This window comes from Spermophilus citellus (genome assembly GCF_964194105.1).
Source record: "Spermophilus citellus genome assembly, chromosome: 3".
NCBI lineage: Eukaryota > Metazoa > Chordata > Mammalia > Rodentia > Sciuridae > Spermophilus > Spermophilus citellus.
This window is the reverse complement of record NC_138184.1, coordinates 12,058,321-12,072,473: the sequence shown is the minus strand read 5'-3', so window position 1 is coordinate 12,072,473 and position 14,153 is coordinate 12,058,321. Positions and strand designations below refer to the sequence as shown.

At 47.0% G+C, this 14,153-nt stretch overlaps 1 protein-coding gene across 1 annotated transcript in view; it reads left to right on the top strand.

The window, feature by feature from the left end:
- The window catches only part of ADGRE3 (adhesion G protein-coupled receptor E3), a 38,938-nt gene extending 24,785 nt beyond the window's left edge, over nt 1–14,153 (top strand). The window contains exons 8-16 of the mRNA XM_081285636.1: nt 1,032–1,216; nt 2,669–2,836; nt 4,170–4,367; nt 6,482–6,717; nt 7,216–7,282; nt 7,506–7,597; nt 8,665–8,833; nt 11,929–12,040; nt 13,946–14,153. Of these exons, the coding sequence (XP_081141762.1) occupies nt 1,032–1,216; nt 2,669–2,836; nt 4,170–4,367; nt 6,482–6,717; nt 7,216–7,282; nt 7,506–7,597; nt 8,665–8,833; nt 11,929–12,039 (1,226 nt within the window). The 3' untranslated portion in view covers nt 12,040; nt 13,946–14,153. The remainder of the gene's footprint in view (nt 1–1,031; nt 1,217–2,668; nt 2,837–4,169; nt 4,368–6,481; nt 6,718–7,215; nt 7,283–7,505; nt 7,598–8,664; nt 8,834–11,928; nt 12,041–13,945) is intronic.

Sequence of the window (14,153 nt, the reverse complement as noted above, 5' to 3'; positions counted from 1 at the left end):
CCCTACCTCCCAACAGAGCTGCATGGGGGATTAAATTTCCAGCACACAAATTTTGGGGAATACACTCAGACCTAACAGGAACCATCAAAGGCATAATACCTGTAACTAATTCAGGTCATCCTGATCCATCCCATATCTCTGGATCAAAGGGAGGCTATGGGTGCTATGGGTCCTATGGGTCCTATGATTTGAAGGCATTCCCTAAAATTCATGTATTGGAAAGTAAATCTCCAAATTCATATGTTGATGGTGTTTGGAGGTAGGCCTTTGGGAAGTGACTAGGATGGGACAAGGTCGGAAGGGTGAGATCCCCATCGTCATGGGATTAGCAGCTTTATAAGAAGAGGAAGAGGGACCCAAGTTTGCAGGCTCCACCTTTTGAAGGCACTCTCTTGCCCTTCCATCTTCCACCATGGGATGATGCAGCAAGAAGGCCCTCATCAGATGCTGTGCAGATATTAACATCATGCCCTGGGACTTCCCAGCCTCGGGAACCGCAAGCCAAATAAGTTTCTTTTCTTTATTAATTACCCAGTCTCTCGTACTCTGTTGTAACCACACACTGACAGTAGGTGTTCACTGAATTAGACAAATGTTTACAGATCATCTCTACCACTGGAGTTTCCACAGCTGGTGAGTTAGTAGGGGACACGGTCTACTAGTTAAATAAAGGGGCATAATGTGTGGGTGCTTTTAGGACTGATGAAGATGGTTAAGAGAGACATTGGGAAGGAACTATTTTGTACACCATCCATGAAGCCTTGATTGGGTAATGCTGGAGCAGAAACCTGTGGAAGGCCAGGAACCCACCAGGCAGCTGTGTGAGGGAGAGTCTTGGAGGCAGCAGGTACAGCGTACAAAGGCAACGACAGAGAGAGTCGAGGAATGGGGAAAAGGCCAATGGGGATGAGGTAGCGGATTGAACCCAGGGCCCTGCACACTAAGCAAGTGCTCGGCCACGGAGCCCCAGCCCCAGGCCGCACTGCCCCCCACACACACACACACTAAAGGCTCCCTTTCCGTTTCCTCAGGTCCCAGTGCAGTTGCTTTCATCTCCTATGCTTCTCTGGGAAACATCCTCAATGCGACTTTTTTTGAAAAGGCCAATGAGAAGGACCCGCTGTACCTGAACTCCCAGGTGGTGAGTGCCGCGGTGGCACCCACCAGGAACTCATCTCTCTCCCAGTCTGTCACTCTGACGTTCCAGAACTTGAAGGTGGGTGGAAGCCGCCCTGGCCCTGGTCAGGTTTTGTGAACATAAACCCATTTGCATGCCGTTTCCCCACCCACCACCCACCACCCCCACCCCACAGGCCACCCCCAGCCAGCCCACCTCCTAGGCCCATGAAGTGACACCATGCAAGTGAGGGAAAGGGACTGAGAATATTTTCACTCTCTCTCCTTGTGGTATCGCAGTCATACACCATCCGTCTCACCACAGGATCGATGCCTGTGTTTATAAGAATCAGGGACGGCATTGGTGTAAAGGGACTGGGCTCCGAGCCAGTGTGGAAGGAAACCAGGTCTCAGGCTCTGTTTCCACTGGACTCCCACAGGGAGGGGCGAGGTCTGAAGCCAAGAAAGTATCATAAAAGTCTGGCCCCCAACAGCCCTGGCTTTATTGTACCTTATGTAAATAGAGCTGAGGCTACACAGCAGGTGCCCTGGCAGCCACTTAGAATGTGGGTTAACTTGGGAGACACTGTGCTAAGTGAAATAAGCCAGAACAGAGTGACAAGCCCCGCAGGGTCTCACTCGCACAGAATCTAAGGAACTTGGCCTCCTAGAAACTGTGAGCCCAATAGTGGCCACCAGAGACCATGGGGAGGGCAGAGAGGGGTGGGGGAGGTTAGTCCATGGGACAAAGTTGCAGTTACATAAGGAAATAAGTTCTGCCACTTTATTACATAATAGATTGACTTCAGTTAACAATAATAACAATTGTAAATTCTATGTTTCAAAATAGTTAAAAGCCAAGATTTTTAATATACTAACCAAAAAAAAAGTGATATAGGGGCTGGGGCTGGGGCTCAGTGGTAGAGCACTTGCCTAGCATGTTTGAGGCACTGGGTTCCATTCTCAGCACCACATATAAATAAAGAATGAAATGAAGATCCATCAACATCAAAAAAATATATTTTTAAAAAGTGTGACATACTTGAGGATATATACATACATTATATGCTCAAGTACATATGCATATATATGATATATATATATATATATCCTCAAACGTATGGGTATATATAATATACATATATGCATATACCCAAAAGTACAGCATAGTCAAGTGTGATGGCCCATGCGTGGAATCCCAGCTACTCAGGAGGCTAAAGCAGGAGGATTGCAAACTCAAGGCCAACCTGGGCAATTAAACAAGATCCTGCCTCAAAATAAAATTGTTTTAAAAGCTGGGAACATAGGTCAAAGATAGAGCACCCTGGGTTCAATACCACTACCACAAAAAGAGCACCGTGTACCCCATAAATGTGTGTAATTACCGGCTATAAACATGCATAATTATCAGGTATCGATTAAAGATGATTTTAAATAGAGGTCCCCTGAGTAGCTCCTAACCCATGAGCCTTCACATGGACACCCTGGCATGGACCAACCCTGGGAATCATCCCTCCCGAGGAGGAAGACCATGAGCTCATTCTGTTTCCAGATGAAACCCAGCAGCCGAAAGGCCTTCTGCGTCTACTGGAAGATCACAGAGGCGGGTGGCCACTGGTCCAGGGATGGCTGTTTCCTCACACAAGTGAACCAGAGTCACACTGTCTGCAATTCCACGCACCTGTCCAGTTTTGCTGTCCTCGTGGCCTTCACCAGCCAGGTACGATGTGAGCATTTAACTCTTCCTCATAGGACAGTCATCCATCAGTGCCCATGGACCAGGACCCCATGAAGACACCAAAATCAATGGAAGCCCAAGTCCCTTATCTAAGATGGCATAGAATTTGCATAGAACCAACCCACGCCCTCCCGTATATTTTAAATCACATCTAAATAACTTACAATACTTCATACAATGTAAATTCTGTTCATAGTTGTTATACTGTATTGTTGAGAGAATAATGTCCAAACAAAAAAAAAAAAAAAACTGTACCCATTTAGTACAGATCCAATTTTTTCCTGAATGTTTTCAGTTCAAGATTGCTCGATTCCTTGCTGTGTTAGTCAGATCCCTGCGGCTGTGACAAAATACCTGAGAAAATCAACTTAGAGGAGAAAAGATTTATTTCAGCTCATGGCTTCAGAGGTTTCAGTCTGTGGTCACTTGACCCTGTCTGTCACTCTGGGGGGGAGTAGAATCAGGGATCATGAAGATAGAGGGAAGGTCAGCAGAGTAGAGTGTTGGCTCTTTCCTCTCATGGTCACAGGAGCTACCTGAAAGCTGCACTCCCTGCTGCTGCCCCGCATCACAAGAGAATATTATATCATATCAGTAGCCCAAGAAAATTACAAAACCCAACACACACTTTCTACTGAATGCACAGCACTTTGGCACCATCAAAAAATCAAGAAACTATAAGTCAAACCATCCTAAGTTGGACTCTGCATATTGAATAGGACAAACAGTAGTAAGTTGTAAATGTGTGACAAAGCCACGGAGCTAGAGCTAGGGCGGTCGACTGGATGGAGAAGTGACCAGGGAGAAGCCAAGCAGGCCTGTTGTGCAGAATTCTCTCAGCTTCAACTTCTCCAGTGAGAAGAATGTTACTTTCTCACCCTGGTATAGGGAAATCATCTTCCATATGGAGGTTTCGTCTCTTTCTTTTGAAGAAAAAGAGGAAGTCAAAGTGCTTTTTCTTGTGCCTTCTGGTTTTGGGGGTTTTGTTGGTTTTTTGAGGGGATGGGGGAAGGTAGTGCTTTTAGTTCCAAATAATTCTTCTTGCCAAAGTGATGTGTCTGGGGGTGGCCCATCCAGCCACCCATATTTGCATGCATATGTCCAAATGCTTCAAATGTCTACATTAAACAGGTCCATTTTGTTTACTAAATATGCCTCAATAAAGCTGAAAACAGAAAAAAGGTCATCTGGTAGACGCTTCCCACCTGTCATCAGGCATCATGCCTGTGTGGGGGACGCCCTAGTCCAGCGATGAGGGGAGGCTGGAACCCCAGAGCAGGGCGCGTGGCTGTGAAGGCTCCTCCCTCTGCCCCAGGACAATGACCCTGTGCTGGACGTCATCACCTGCGTGGGGCTGGGCGTGTCGCTGCTGTGCCTGGTCCTGGCGGCCCTCACCTTCCTCCTGTGCAGAGCCATCCAGAACACCAGCACCTCCCTGCACCTGCAGCTCTCGCTCTGCCTCCTGCTGGCCCACCTGCTCTTCCTCACGGCCATCGACAGAACCCAGCACAAGGTACCCAGGCATCCCAGAGGGTACTGAACTGCACGGGGCTCTAATCAAATGGCCTTAGGTCTGTAAGAGAGAAAAACAGTTTCCCTCTGCCGTCCTGAGATCTTAGCTGGGGCTCCTGTAACAAAGACTATGAGCAAGAGAAAGCAGCCCGAGTTTGTCACGTACCGAGGGAGAGAGCAAGGCAATGAGGAACTCTCCAAGAGGGGGCTTAGAACTCGGGTTAGACGGCATCCTCAACAAGACGGTCAGGTTTTGGAGAAGGACAAGGTAAAGGAAGAGAAGTTTAGGGTGCCCGGGGGGGGGGGGGGGGGAAGGGGGGGCCACGTGTGGGAAGGCAAACAGGCAGGAAATGCATGGTGGTTAGAGTGTGTCCCTGCTCCAGGCTGAGGAGGATCTGAGTTGTCCTCAGTGATCAACTGTTGTCCTTCCTGGTAGAGAGGAGAGGAGGACCCCCCTGCACATGTGTGTCTGCATATATTATTTAAAAGGAAGGAAGGAAGGAATCCTGTCATTTGTGGCAACATGGTGAACCTGGAAGATGTTATGGTATGAAACAAGCCAGGCCCAGAGAGACCAACGCTCTGTGACCTCGTTTACATAGAGCACGGCCCAGGTCACTCCAGAGGCCGGAGGAGGGGCGGGGCGCTGGAGAGAAGTGGTCAAAGGATACAAAATTTCATTTAGACAAGAGGAGTAAGTTCAAGAGACCTATTGAGCAACATGGTCACTAGGGTTAGTAACACTGTATCATGTTCTCTGAAAAACCACTGAAGGCCAGGTGTGTAGCCCATGCCCATAATCCCAGCAACTCAGGAGGCTGAGGCAGGAGGATCCCAAGTTTAAAGCCAGCCTCAACAATTTAATGAGACCCTGTCTCAAAACAAAATATCAAAAGGGCTAGGGATGGGCTGGGGTTGTAGCTCAGTGGTACAGTGCTTGCCTCCCACACATGAGACCCTGGGTTCACTCCTCAGCACCACATAAAAAATAATAAATAAATAAATAAAAATTTTGTGTTCATCTACAACTAAAAAAAAAATTTTAAAGAGTGAGAGCTAGGGCTATAGTTCAGTGGTTAAGGGTCCCTGGGTTCAATCTCTGTTATCAAAAATGTGGGGTGGGATTATATATATATATAAAGAATAGATTACTTAAGTGTTCTCATCACAAAAAGAATGATAAGTATATAAATTTATGTCTTGCTTTTTCAGCAGATAATGGGAAAGCTGAGAGCTCCTTTTTTGTTGTTTATTTGGTTGGTTTTTGTATTTTTATTTATTTATTTGTTTGTTTGTTTATTTTATATTTGCTTCTTTCAGTTGCCTTTGGCTCAAAATAATTCTTATGCCAAAATGGCAATTCCTTTCCAAATTTTATTTTTATTTGACAAATGATAACTGTAGATACTTAAGGGTACAATGTGAGGTTTCAATACATGTCTACATTGTGCAATGATAATCCAGGCTAATCAACATATTTATCGCTTATTAAAAATCCTCTCTTTTAGCAAGTTGGAATATGCAGGGTTCTGGGGTGTAGCTCAGCGGTAGAGTAGCATGCTTGGCGTGTGCAAAGTCCTGGGCTCAACCTCTGGTGACAGGAAGGGTGGGAGGGAGGAGAGAGACAATACATTATTATTAACTATAGTGACTTCGGTCAAATGTTACAAATTTTTGGTTAGATCAGAGGAATAAGTTCAGGAGACCTGTCATACAGCATGATGACTACAGTCAAAAACATGTATTATAGTCTTGAAAATTGCAAAGAGTGGATTTTTAATGTCCTTATCACACACACAAGAAAGAAAAGAATGATCAGTTTGTAACTTCTGAGCAGAGAGTGGTGGTTTCAGAGGCATTGGCCAAGGGGTATCAGCTAGACGGGGGAATAAGTTATAGAATTTACAGTCAAGTACCTTATTTCAGAGCAGCATATTCTGGTCCTGGGTCTGGCTGCAGGGGCTATTGCCCAGGTGCCCAGTGCTGGCCTTGGCCATCATTGCTCTTACTTTAATGCCCTTGGTCTGACATCAGGTGTTCTGAATCCAAAGCCAGCCTGGGAGAGGCCCCGGGCCACACTCCAACTGGCACCCCTCCTGGACCTCTCCTCCCCAGGTGCTGTGCGCGGTCATCGCGGGCGCCCTGCACTACCTCTACCTGGCCGCCTTCACCTGGATGCTGCTGGAGGGGCTGTTCCTCTTCCTCACGGCGCGGAACCTGACCGTGGTCAACTACTCCAGCGTGAACAAACTCATGAAGTGGCTCCGGTTCCCGGTCGGCTACGGGGCTCCTGCAGTGATCGTGGCCATCTCAGCAGCATCCAGGCCTCACCTTTATGGGACACCTGCTCGGTGAGCGGCACCCTCACCCCGGGTCCCACACAGTGTCCCGGGATCGTCTCTCAGGGACAGTGTCAAAGGGCCATGATCAGAATGCGGGAATCCAACTGTGTTCCACGTTCTTAATAATAGCTTCCACCTACCTTCCAGAGAGACAGTTGAAGATGGTGGCAAGAGTACAGAAGGTTCTGGAAGGAGGGAGTTTTGTGGTTCACTCTCAATTTTATCCGTCTCATAATCTGGGACCTTGTGTCCTCAGGATTTAGCCCTTCCATGCAACAAAGGTAACCATTGTCCCAACCTCACAGTCCTGTGAAACTTCCACAGGACGGTGCTTCTAAAATGCTCACTGGGACACTAATACACAGTAGTGAACAATCAAAGCCATCGTCATCAGGTAGCTTTCAGGGAGAGCCGGGAAAGCCCTCTGATAGGGAAGGTGTCACTTCAGGTCCTTCTGACATGTGCTTGCTCCGATCTCTCTTTCGTTCCCTCTACCCGTTGTCTCAGCTGCTGGCTCCGCCTGGACCAGGGATTCATCTGGGGGTTCCTCGGCCCCGTCTGCGCCATCATCCTCGTGAGTATGGGCCCCCGTGTTCCTGACTGAAGAGGGGCCACCACAAGTGCTGGGTGCAAGACAGGACGGGGCCGTGCATTGCCTCCGTTGTGGTTTGACTTTCCTCCTGCTGCCTACGCATTCAATCCTACGAGCCCGGCGGTAGAACTGTGCGTCTTTAGTGTGGACAAAGCATACGTAATTTTAACTGGTACTCTGTGCCTGGTCTGTGTCGCTCCTGCAGGTGAATTTAGTGTTTTTTCTTTCGGTCCTTTGGCTTCTGAGAAAGAAACTTTCCTCCCTCAACAGTGAGGTGTCAACCATCCAGAACACGAGGTAGGATGGGCCAGGGGTGGGGTTGGGGGGGGGCTCCTGCCACTCTTTCCCCCAGCCAGGCCCCGCCCGTCCCTCCTGCCCATCTACCCACAGAGGCACTCTGCAGCCATGCTGGGGGGCTCGCGGGGACACTGTAACCGTCCGCTGCCACAATTAACGAGGACTTGTATTAGCTGGAGTACTTCCCTTCCCAAAGGAGTGGAGGAGACGTTAGTCCCTCTCAGCCGTCCAGGGCTGGTGGACAAGCTGTCCTCCACAGAGTGACCAGGGACTTACACGCTTTCTGTTTTTGCTGTTCTGCCATCCTCTGGGATGTTGTCCTTGTCAGTATCCCATCCGTGGGAAAGAGGTGACATAAAAGTCATCTCATTGGCTGACCTTGGTCACATGATGATACCCAACTGCAAAGAAGCCTGGGAAATGTAGTCTAATTGTCAGCCATGTGCAGGGGCAGGGGGAGCTTAAAGGGAGAAGTCATCTAATACTGAAAGGAAAAAGAAAGAAAAAAACAGAAAAGAAAGAAAAAACTGGCAGTTTCTGCCACAGAACACAAGATGCCTCAGGAGTTCCATAGGTTTTGACTTAGTGAAATTTTCAACTTTCCATGAGTGTATGGGAGGCAATCCTAGGGTGAGTCAGGAGCATCTCTATTATGAAGATACGGGAACTGAGTTACAAGAAGATAAGGTAACTTGCCTGACCTCCCACAACTAGCAAGTGCTGGATTGAATTTAAGTCCTGGTCTCTCTTGAGTCCTCACTACTAACAACTACACTACAGGGCTGTCTGTGTCCATTACAAGCTTTTTTTTTTTTTTTGCAGGGTGGGGGTGCCAGGGATTGAACTCAGGGGCACTCAATCACTGAGCCACATCCCCAGCCCTATTTTGTATTTTATTTAGAGACAGAGTCCCACTGAGTTGCTTAGTGCCTCGCTTTTGCTGAGGCTGGCTTTGAACTCGTGACTCTCCTGCCTCAGGCTCCTGAGCCGCTGGGATGACAGGCGTGTGCCACCACGCCCAGCTCCATTACAAGCTTTCTGACGTGACCATCTCTGACCCCTCTCAGGATGCTGACCCTCAAAGCCACAGCTCAGGTCCTCATCCTGGGCTGCACGTGGTGTCTGGGCGTCCTGCAGGTGGGTCCCGCTGGCCAGGTCCTGGCGTATCTCTTCACCATCATCAACAGCCTGCAGGGCTTTTTCATCTTCCTGGTCTACTGTCTGCTCAGCCAACAGGTAAACGCTGAGCCCTTTCTCTGTTGTTTTAAAACTGTGTTTTAAACTTTGGAGGCATTTACGTTCCAGGTCTTTAAATTTTCACGAGTCTGTCATCAATATGTGAACACACCCTGTCATTTATCTACTTTAAAGTGCTCTTGAAGGCGGACATAGAAAGTAGATGAGTTACTGAGTGGGCTGAAGAGACTGGGGGAGAGGATAGGAGGGGTGGAGGAGGAACCGTGATTCTGGAGTTTGTTTCTTGAATGGTGATAAAGCTCTCCACATGTTTAAGGTGCTGGCTACAGAACTCTATGAACATCATAAAACCATGGGGTTGAACACTTTAGATGGGTTGTGTAATAGGCGACTTCTATCTCAGAAAAGCTAATAACAAAAGCAAGATGTTATTGGTTATAAGATCCCCTGATTTGTTAGTAGCTTTCAGAAAGCAGACGGTTGCTATATCAGGGAAGGAGGTTTTCCTCCAGTTTTCCCACCGCAAGAGTCAGCTCACGCTCTTAACGGGCTACGTCAGAAATCTCAGTGGCATGAACACGAGAACTTCTTTCTGCTCCTCAGGTCTGCAGGTGGGGTGGGGTTCAGTGATCCTGGCTGGGCTCGGCTTGGCTTGGTTCCCGGATGCAAATCAGATTCTTATCTGCTCCTTGGACTGATCCTGAGGCTTAGGCAGAACTGGGAGCAATTCTTGGGCATGTTTTTCTCATAACAATGGCAAAATTACAAAGAGGTGAGGGGTACCCTGCAGGGCTGTTTTAAGCCTGTGACTCTGCTCACACCACCTCCGCTGATGTGCCACTGGACAAAGTGCGTCAGGTGGCCAGGCCCAAAGCTAACGGGGAAAGAACGCTTCACCCACCCTGAGGCTGAGACAGGGTGTACTGTTTCTAACTAGGAGTGAATAAAGCAACCTGGCCACACCACTTGACACCAATTCTTCAGCCAATTTAACCAAGCCACGCTGATCTCAGGAAGGAGCAGCCAAACCCCAAAGACCTGCAGACCTGAGAGTGAGAAAAGTAAACATTTGTTTAAGCCACTGAGGTTTCTTGAAATTGTTTGTTATTTAGCATTAGCTGACTATTACAAGTGGGAAAGCTGGAAAAAAAAATACACGGTGTAGTCTCCATGTTAGCACGCTGACAGAATTCCACATGGAGCACTCATTCTATTTTATGGAACTAAGTGTCATCTGATTTCAGAATTGGAAATAGAGCCAATTGGTATCTTTAAACCCAATTGCTGTCGTTTAACCTTTGATGCTAATCCAAATAAAGATGAACTGTATGTGCAAAACAAACACCAGATTTTAAAACTTTTGTACAAAAAAAAAAAAAAAAAGAAGGTCCTCCCACTTCTTCACGCTGAACACATAATCAAACTGGAATGGAAAAATAGCTCCTCAGGGATAAAGAAACTGAGCTGTCCAGAGGGCAGACATTTCCTGGGTTAGAACATCCACACGTTACTAATTGTCCAGGCACAAGAATATTTTGTGGCTTGTAGGACACTGAAAATACTTTAGTGAAGAAAGCAAATTTCAGAGCATTACTTCAGAGGGCCCCATTTTGTTCATATAACCATAGAAACACTCACTGCTTCTGTTATTTTTGTGCACTGACTTGTGTGTTTGGGGCGTATTAAAAGGGACAGTCAGCAATGTCTGGAGACGTGTCCCACTGTCACAACTAGGAGTGGGTTGCTAGGGGCATCTAGTGGGTGGAGGCCAGGATGCTGTCCACACCCTCCAGTGCACAGGACTGTCCCCACCAGAAAGCACAATCCAACTCAAGATCTCCACGGTGCCGGGGTTGGGAAGCCTTGTGTGGCAGACGCTGTCAGTGGCCTTCCCACAGCCCTATGTTCCTCTCACCACATGCCTGAGGTTTCCTGTTACAACATTTATGACTTGGAGCCTGTGGGCTTCTTACTGCCCAGGAGGTGTGAGTGGCCCAAGCCTGGGACAAGGTGGCGGTGCCAGAGAGCAACGGCGCTTGAGAGCAGCCCTCGGCCAGTGACTGAACAGAGCTGGTGGATAAACACCCCGGCTCCCTCCCCTCAGGTGCCCTGACTCTGGATTAGGTCACGTGTCTCCTGGGGCTGCCCAAGGGAGCTGAGCCCCAGGGGAAACTTCCTGGATTATGCATCCTAGGGACCACCCCTCAAATAAACTCCTTACACTTAAACTTCCAAGTTCTAAATTCCTGGAGTAACCCAAATAAGAAAGATGGTTTCTGAAATATGAAATTTTATTTATTGTAGTAAAATATGCACCACATAAAATTACCACTTAAACAAATGTTTTGAGATAGGGTCTCACCATGTTTCCCAAACTGGCCTCAAATTCCTGAGCTCAGGTGATCCTCCTGCCCCAGCCTCCTGAGTAGCTGGGACTACAGGTATGTGCCACACCATGTGTAGTTTTTCCGTCTGAATAATTTTTAAGTGCACAGCTTATGGTCATTATATTCATAATGTCATATAACCATTGCCACTGTCTCTAGAACTCTTTATCGGGACAAACGGGAACTCTGTACCTATCAGATAGTAACTCCCCATCCCCTCCTGCCAAGGTCCTGGCAACCACCAGTCTACTTTACATCTTGAGTAATCTGACTGTTCAAGGTACCTTATGTAAGTGGCATCGTACAGTCTGTGTTCCTCTGTGTCTGTCCTCACTTGGCATGAGGTCTTCAAGGTTGAGCCATGAGTGGCGCATCCAAATATCCTTTTTGTGTGTGTGTGTGCCAGGGATTGAACTCAGGGGCACTCAACCCCTAAGCCACATCCCCAGCCCTATTTTGTCTTTTATTTAGAGTCAGGGTCTCACTGAGTTGCTTAGCACCTCGCTGTTGCTGAGGCTGGCTTTGAACTCGTGATCCTCACGCCTCAGCCTCTGGAGCCGCTGGGATGACAGGCGTGCCCCACCGCACCAGGCCAAATATCTTTCTTCTAAAGGCTGAATAACATTCCATCACATGGTTATGCCACATATTGTGAAATAAATCTCTGTCTTCTTACTGATTCACCAGCTTTTCTCCTATTTTGTCATCTTAACAAAAACCATCCTGGTATTTCCTTTGATATGTCAGGTCCGGAAACAATACCGAAAGTGGTTTAGTGATGTCACAAAATCAAAGTCTAAGTCTGAGATACAGACGCTCTCCAGCAGGCTTGGCCCCGATTTAAAACTCAGCGAGTGAGGTAAGAGAACCCATGACTTTCTCTAATGTTTTGCCACCCCGGACACCCCAAACTTCCTCTCCTTGTCTTAGCATAAGTTCCCTTTGAAGAAGAGTATGAGGAAGAGCACTGTGCTACTCAGCTTTCTGTGACTGTGACAAAATACTTGAGATAAACAGCTTACAAGGAGGAGAGTTTTATTTGATGGTTTCAGAGGTCTTAATCCATAGTCACTTGGCCACATCACACTGAACCTGTGGCAAGGCAAAACATCAGGGTGGGGAGTACATGGTGGAGTAATGAAGCTCACCTTGTGGCAGCTGAGAAAGAAAGAAAGAGAGAAAGGAGCTGAGGTCCCAATAGCCCTTTGAGGGCATGCCCTCAATGACCTAACTGCCTCCCATTAGGCCCCACCTCCTAAGGATTCCATCACCTCCCAATAGCGCCCCAGACTGGGGACCAAGCCTTCCCCACGTGGGCCTTTGGAGGACACTGAAGGTCCAGACCACAACACGATCTTTCCTGATACCCTAGCTTGAGTTCCTCATTCCCACTGAATTGTTCTTCAGTGACTCTTCTCCGTTCACTAAGAGCACTTCAGCTGACTTTTGGAATCTGTGCAAAGAAATATGGGTTAAATATGTCACCAGCAATGCTACCATTCAAGTATATGCCACAGGGGGAAATTGACTTGCACAGACAGAGAAGAGTGATCAGCATCCCTCAAAACACATACTGACCCACAGAGAGATGGATGTGAGCCCAGGGAAACTGGTGGACCATTGAAAGGGCCCCAGGAGAAAATAAACAAGGAGAGAAATGAATGACAGTAGATGGGGTAGAGAGAGAAGATGGGAGGGGAGGGGAGGGGGGATAGTAGGGGATAGGAAAGGTAGCAGAATACAACAGTTACTAATAGGGCATCATGTAAAATTGTGGATGTGTAACCAACGTGATTCTGCAATCTGCATTTGGGGTAAAATTGGGGTTCATAACCCACTTCAATCTAATGTATGAAATATGATATGTCAAGAGCTTTGTAATGTGAACAACCAATAAAAAAATTTTAAAAAAAGTAAATAAATGAAAAAAAAAAAAAGAAAGGGCCCCAGGAGAGGGGACTGCTACCACCCAGATGTTCTACCTACCTATAGAGGTTGCATGGAATAATGGGACCTTCCTAGAGGGATGAAATGGTCTTGATAGAAAAGTAATACAAAAGACAGCAAAACAATACAGTCCCTACCTTCATGGAGCTTAGAGTACAGCTTTTCTCCATAGACAAAAACCAGCCTCCAGGGAATTGAAATTCTGGAGTGGGATACTGTCTTAGTCTGTTTTCTGTTGCTATAACAGAATTACTGAGACTGGATAATTTATAAAGAAAATAAGGTTATTTCTTATAGTTGCAGAAGCTGGGAAGTCCAAAGTCAAGGGGCTACCTCTGGTGAGAGTCTTCTTATTGGTGGGGAATCTCTACAGAATTCCACAGAGGTGCAGAGCATCACATGAAGAGACAGAATAAGTATACAAAAGAGTTCTCACTTTGTAGCAAAGCCACTCCCTCAATAACCCACAATCCAATAATCCATTAACCCACAAATAGATTAATCCATTGATGAGAGCAGAGTCCTCATGATCCATTCACTTTACCTCTCAAATGTTCCACTTCCAAATACCATTAGCATATGTCTTTGGGAATTAAGTTTCCAACATACACATTCTGAAGGACAAACATTTTGAGACGTCCACCCACCCTAGATTAGAGAACACATCTGCCCTAGGATTCTAGATTGTTCCATCCCTGCCTGGTGGCTGGAGCTGGCTTGCACTCACTCCTGCTCTTTCCTCCATGTTTGATTTGCTAACCCTTAATCCACCATTAATCTAAAAATCTTCTGTGGGGGACCTTTTTTTTTTTTTCAGAACAAGTGAAGAGATGATACTAAAACTAGAACATTCAGCTCCATATGGAAGATCCTGCCCATGGATCTCGTTGGCATTATGAGGAATGAAATGTGACCTTTATAAAAAGGAATGAAGTTGAGGCCCCGGGAACTCATTCTGCATATCACTGTGGGAGTGGAAATGTTTAACCTTTACTTCCTGAAGCGTGTGCTCTGCTTGATACTAA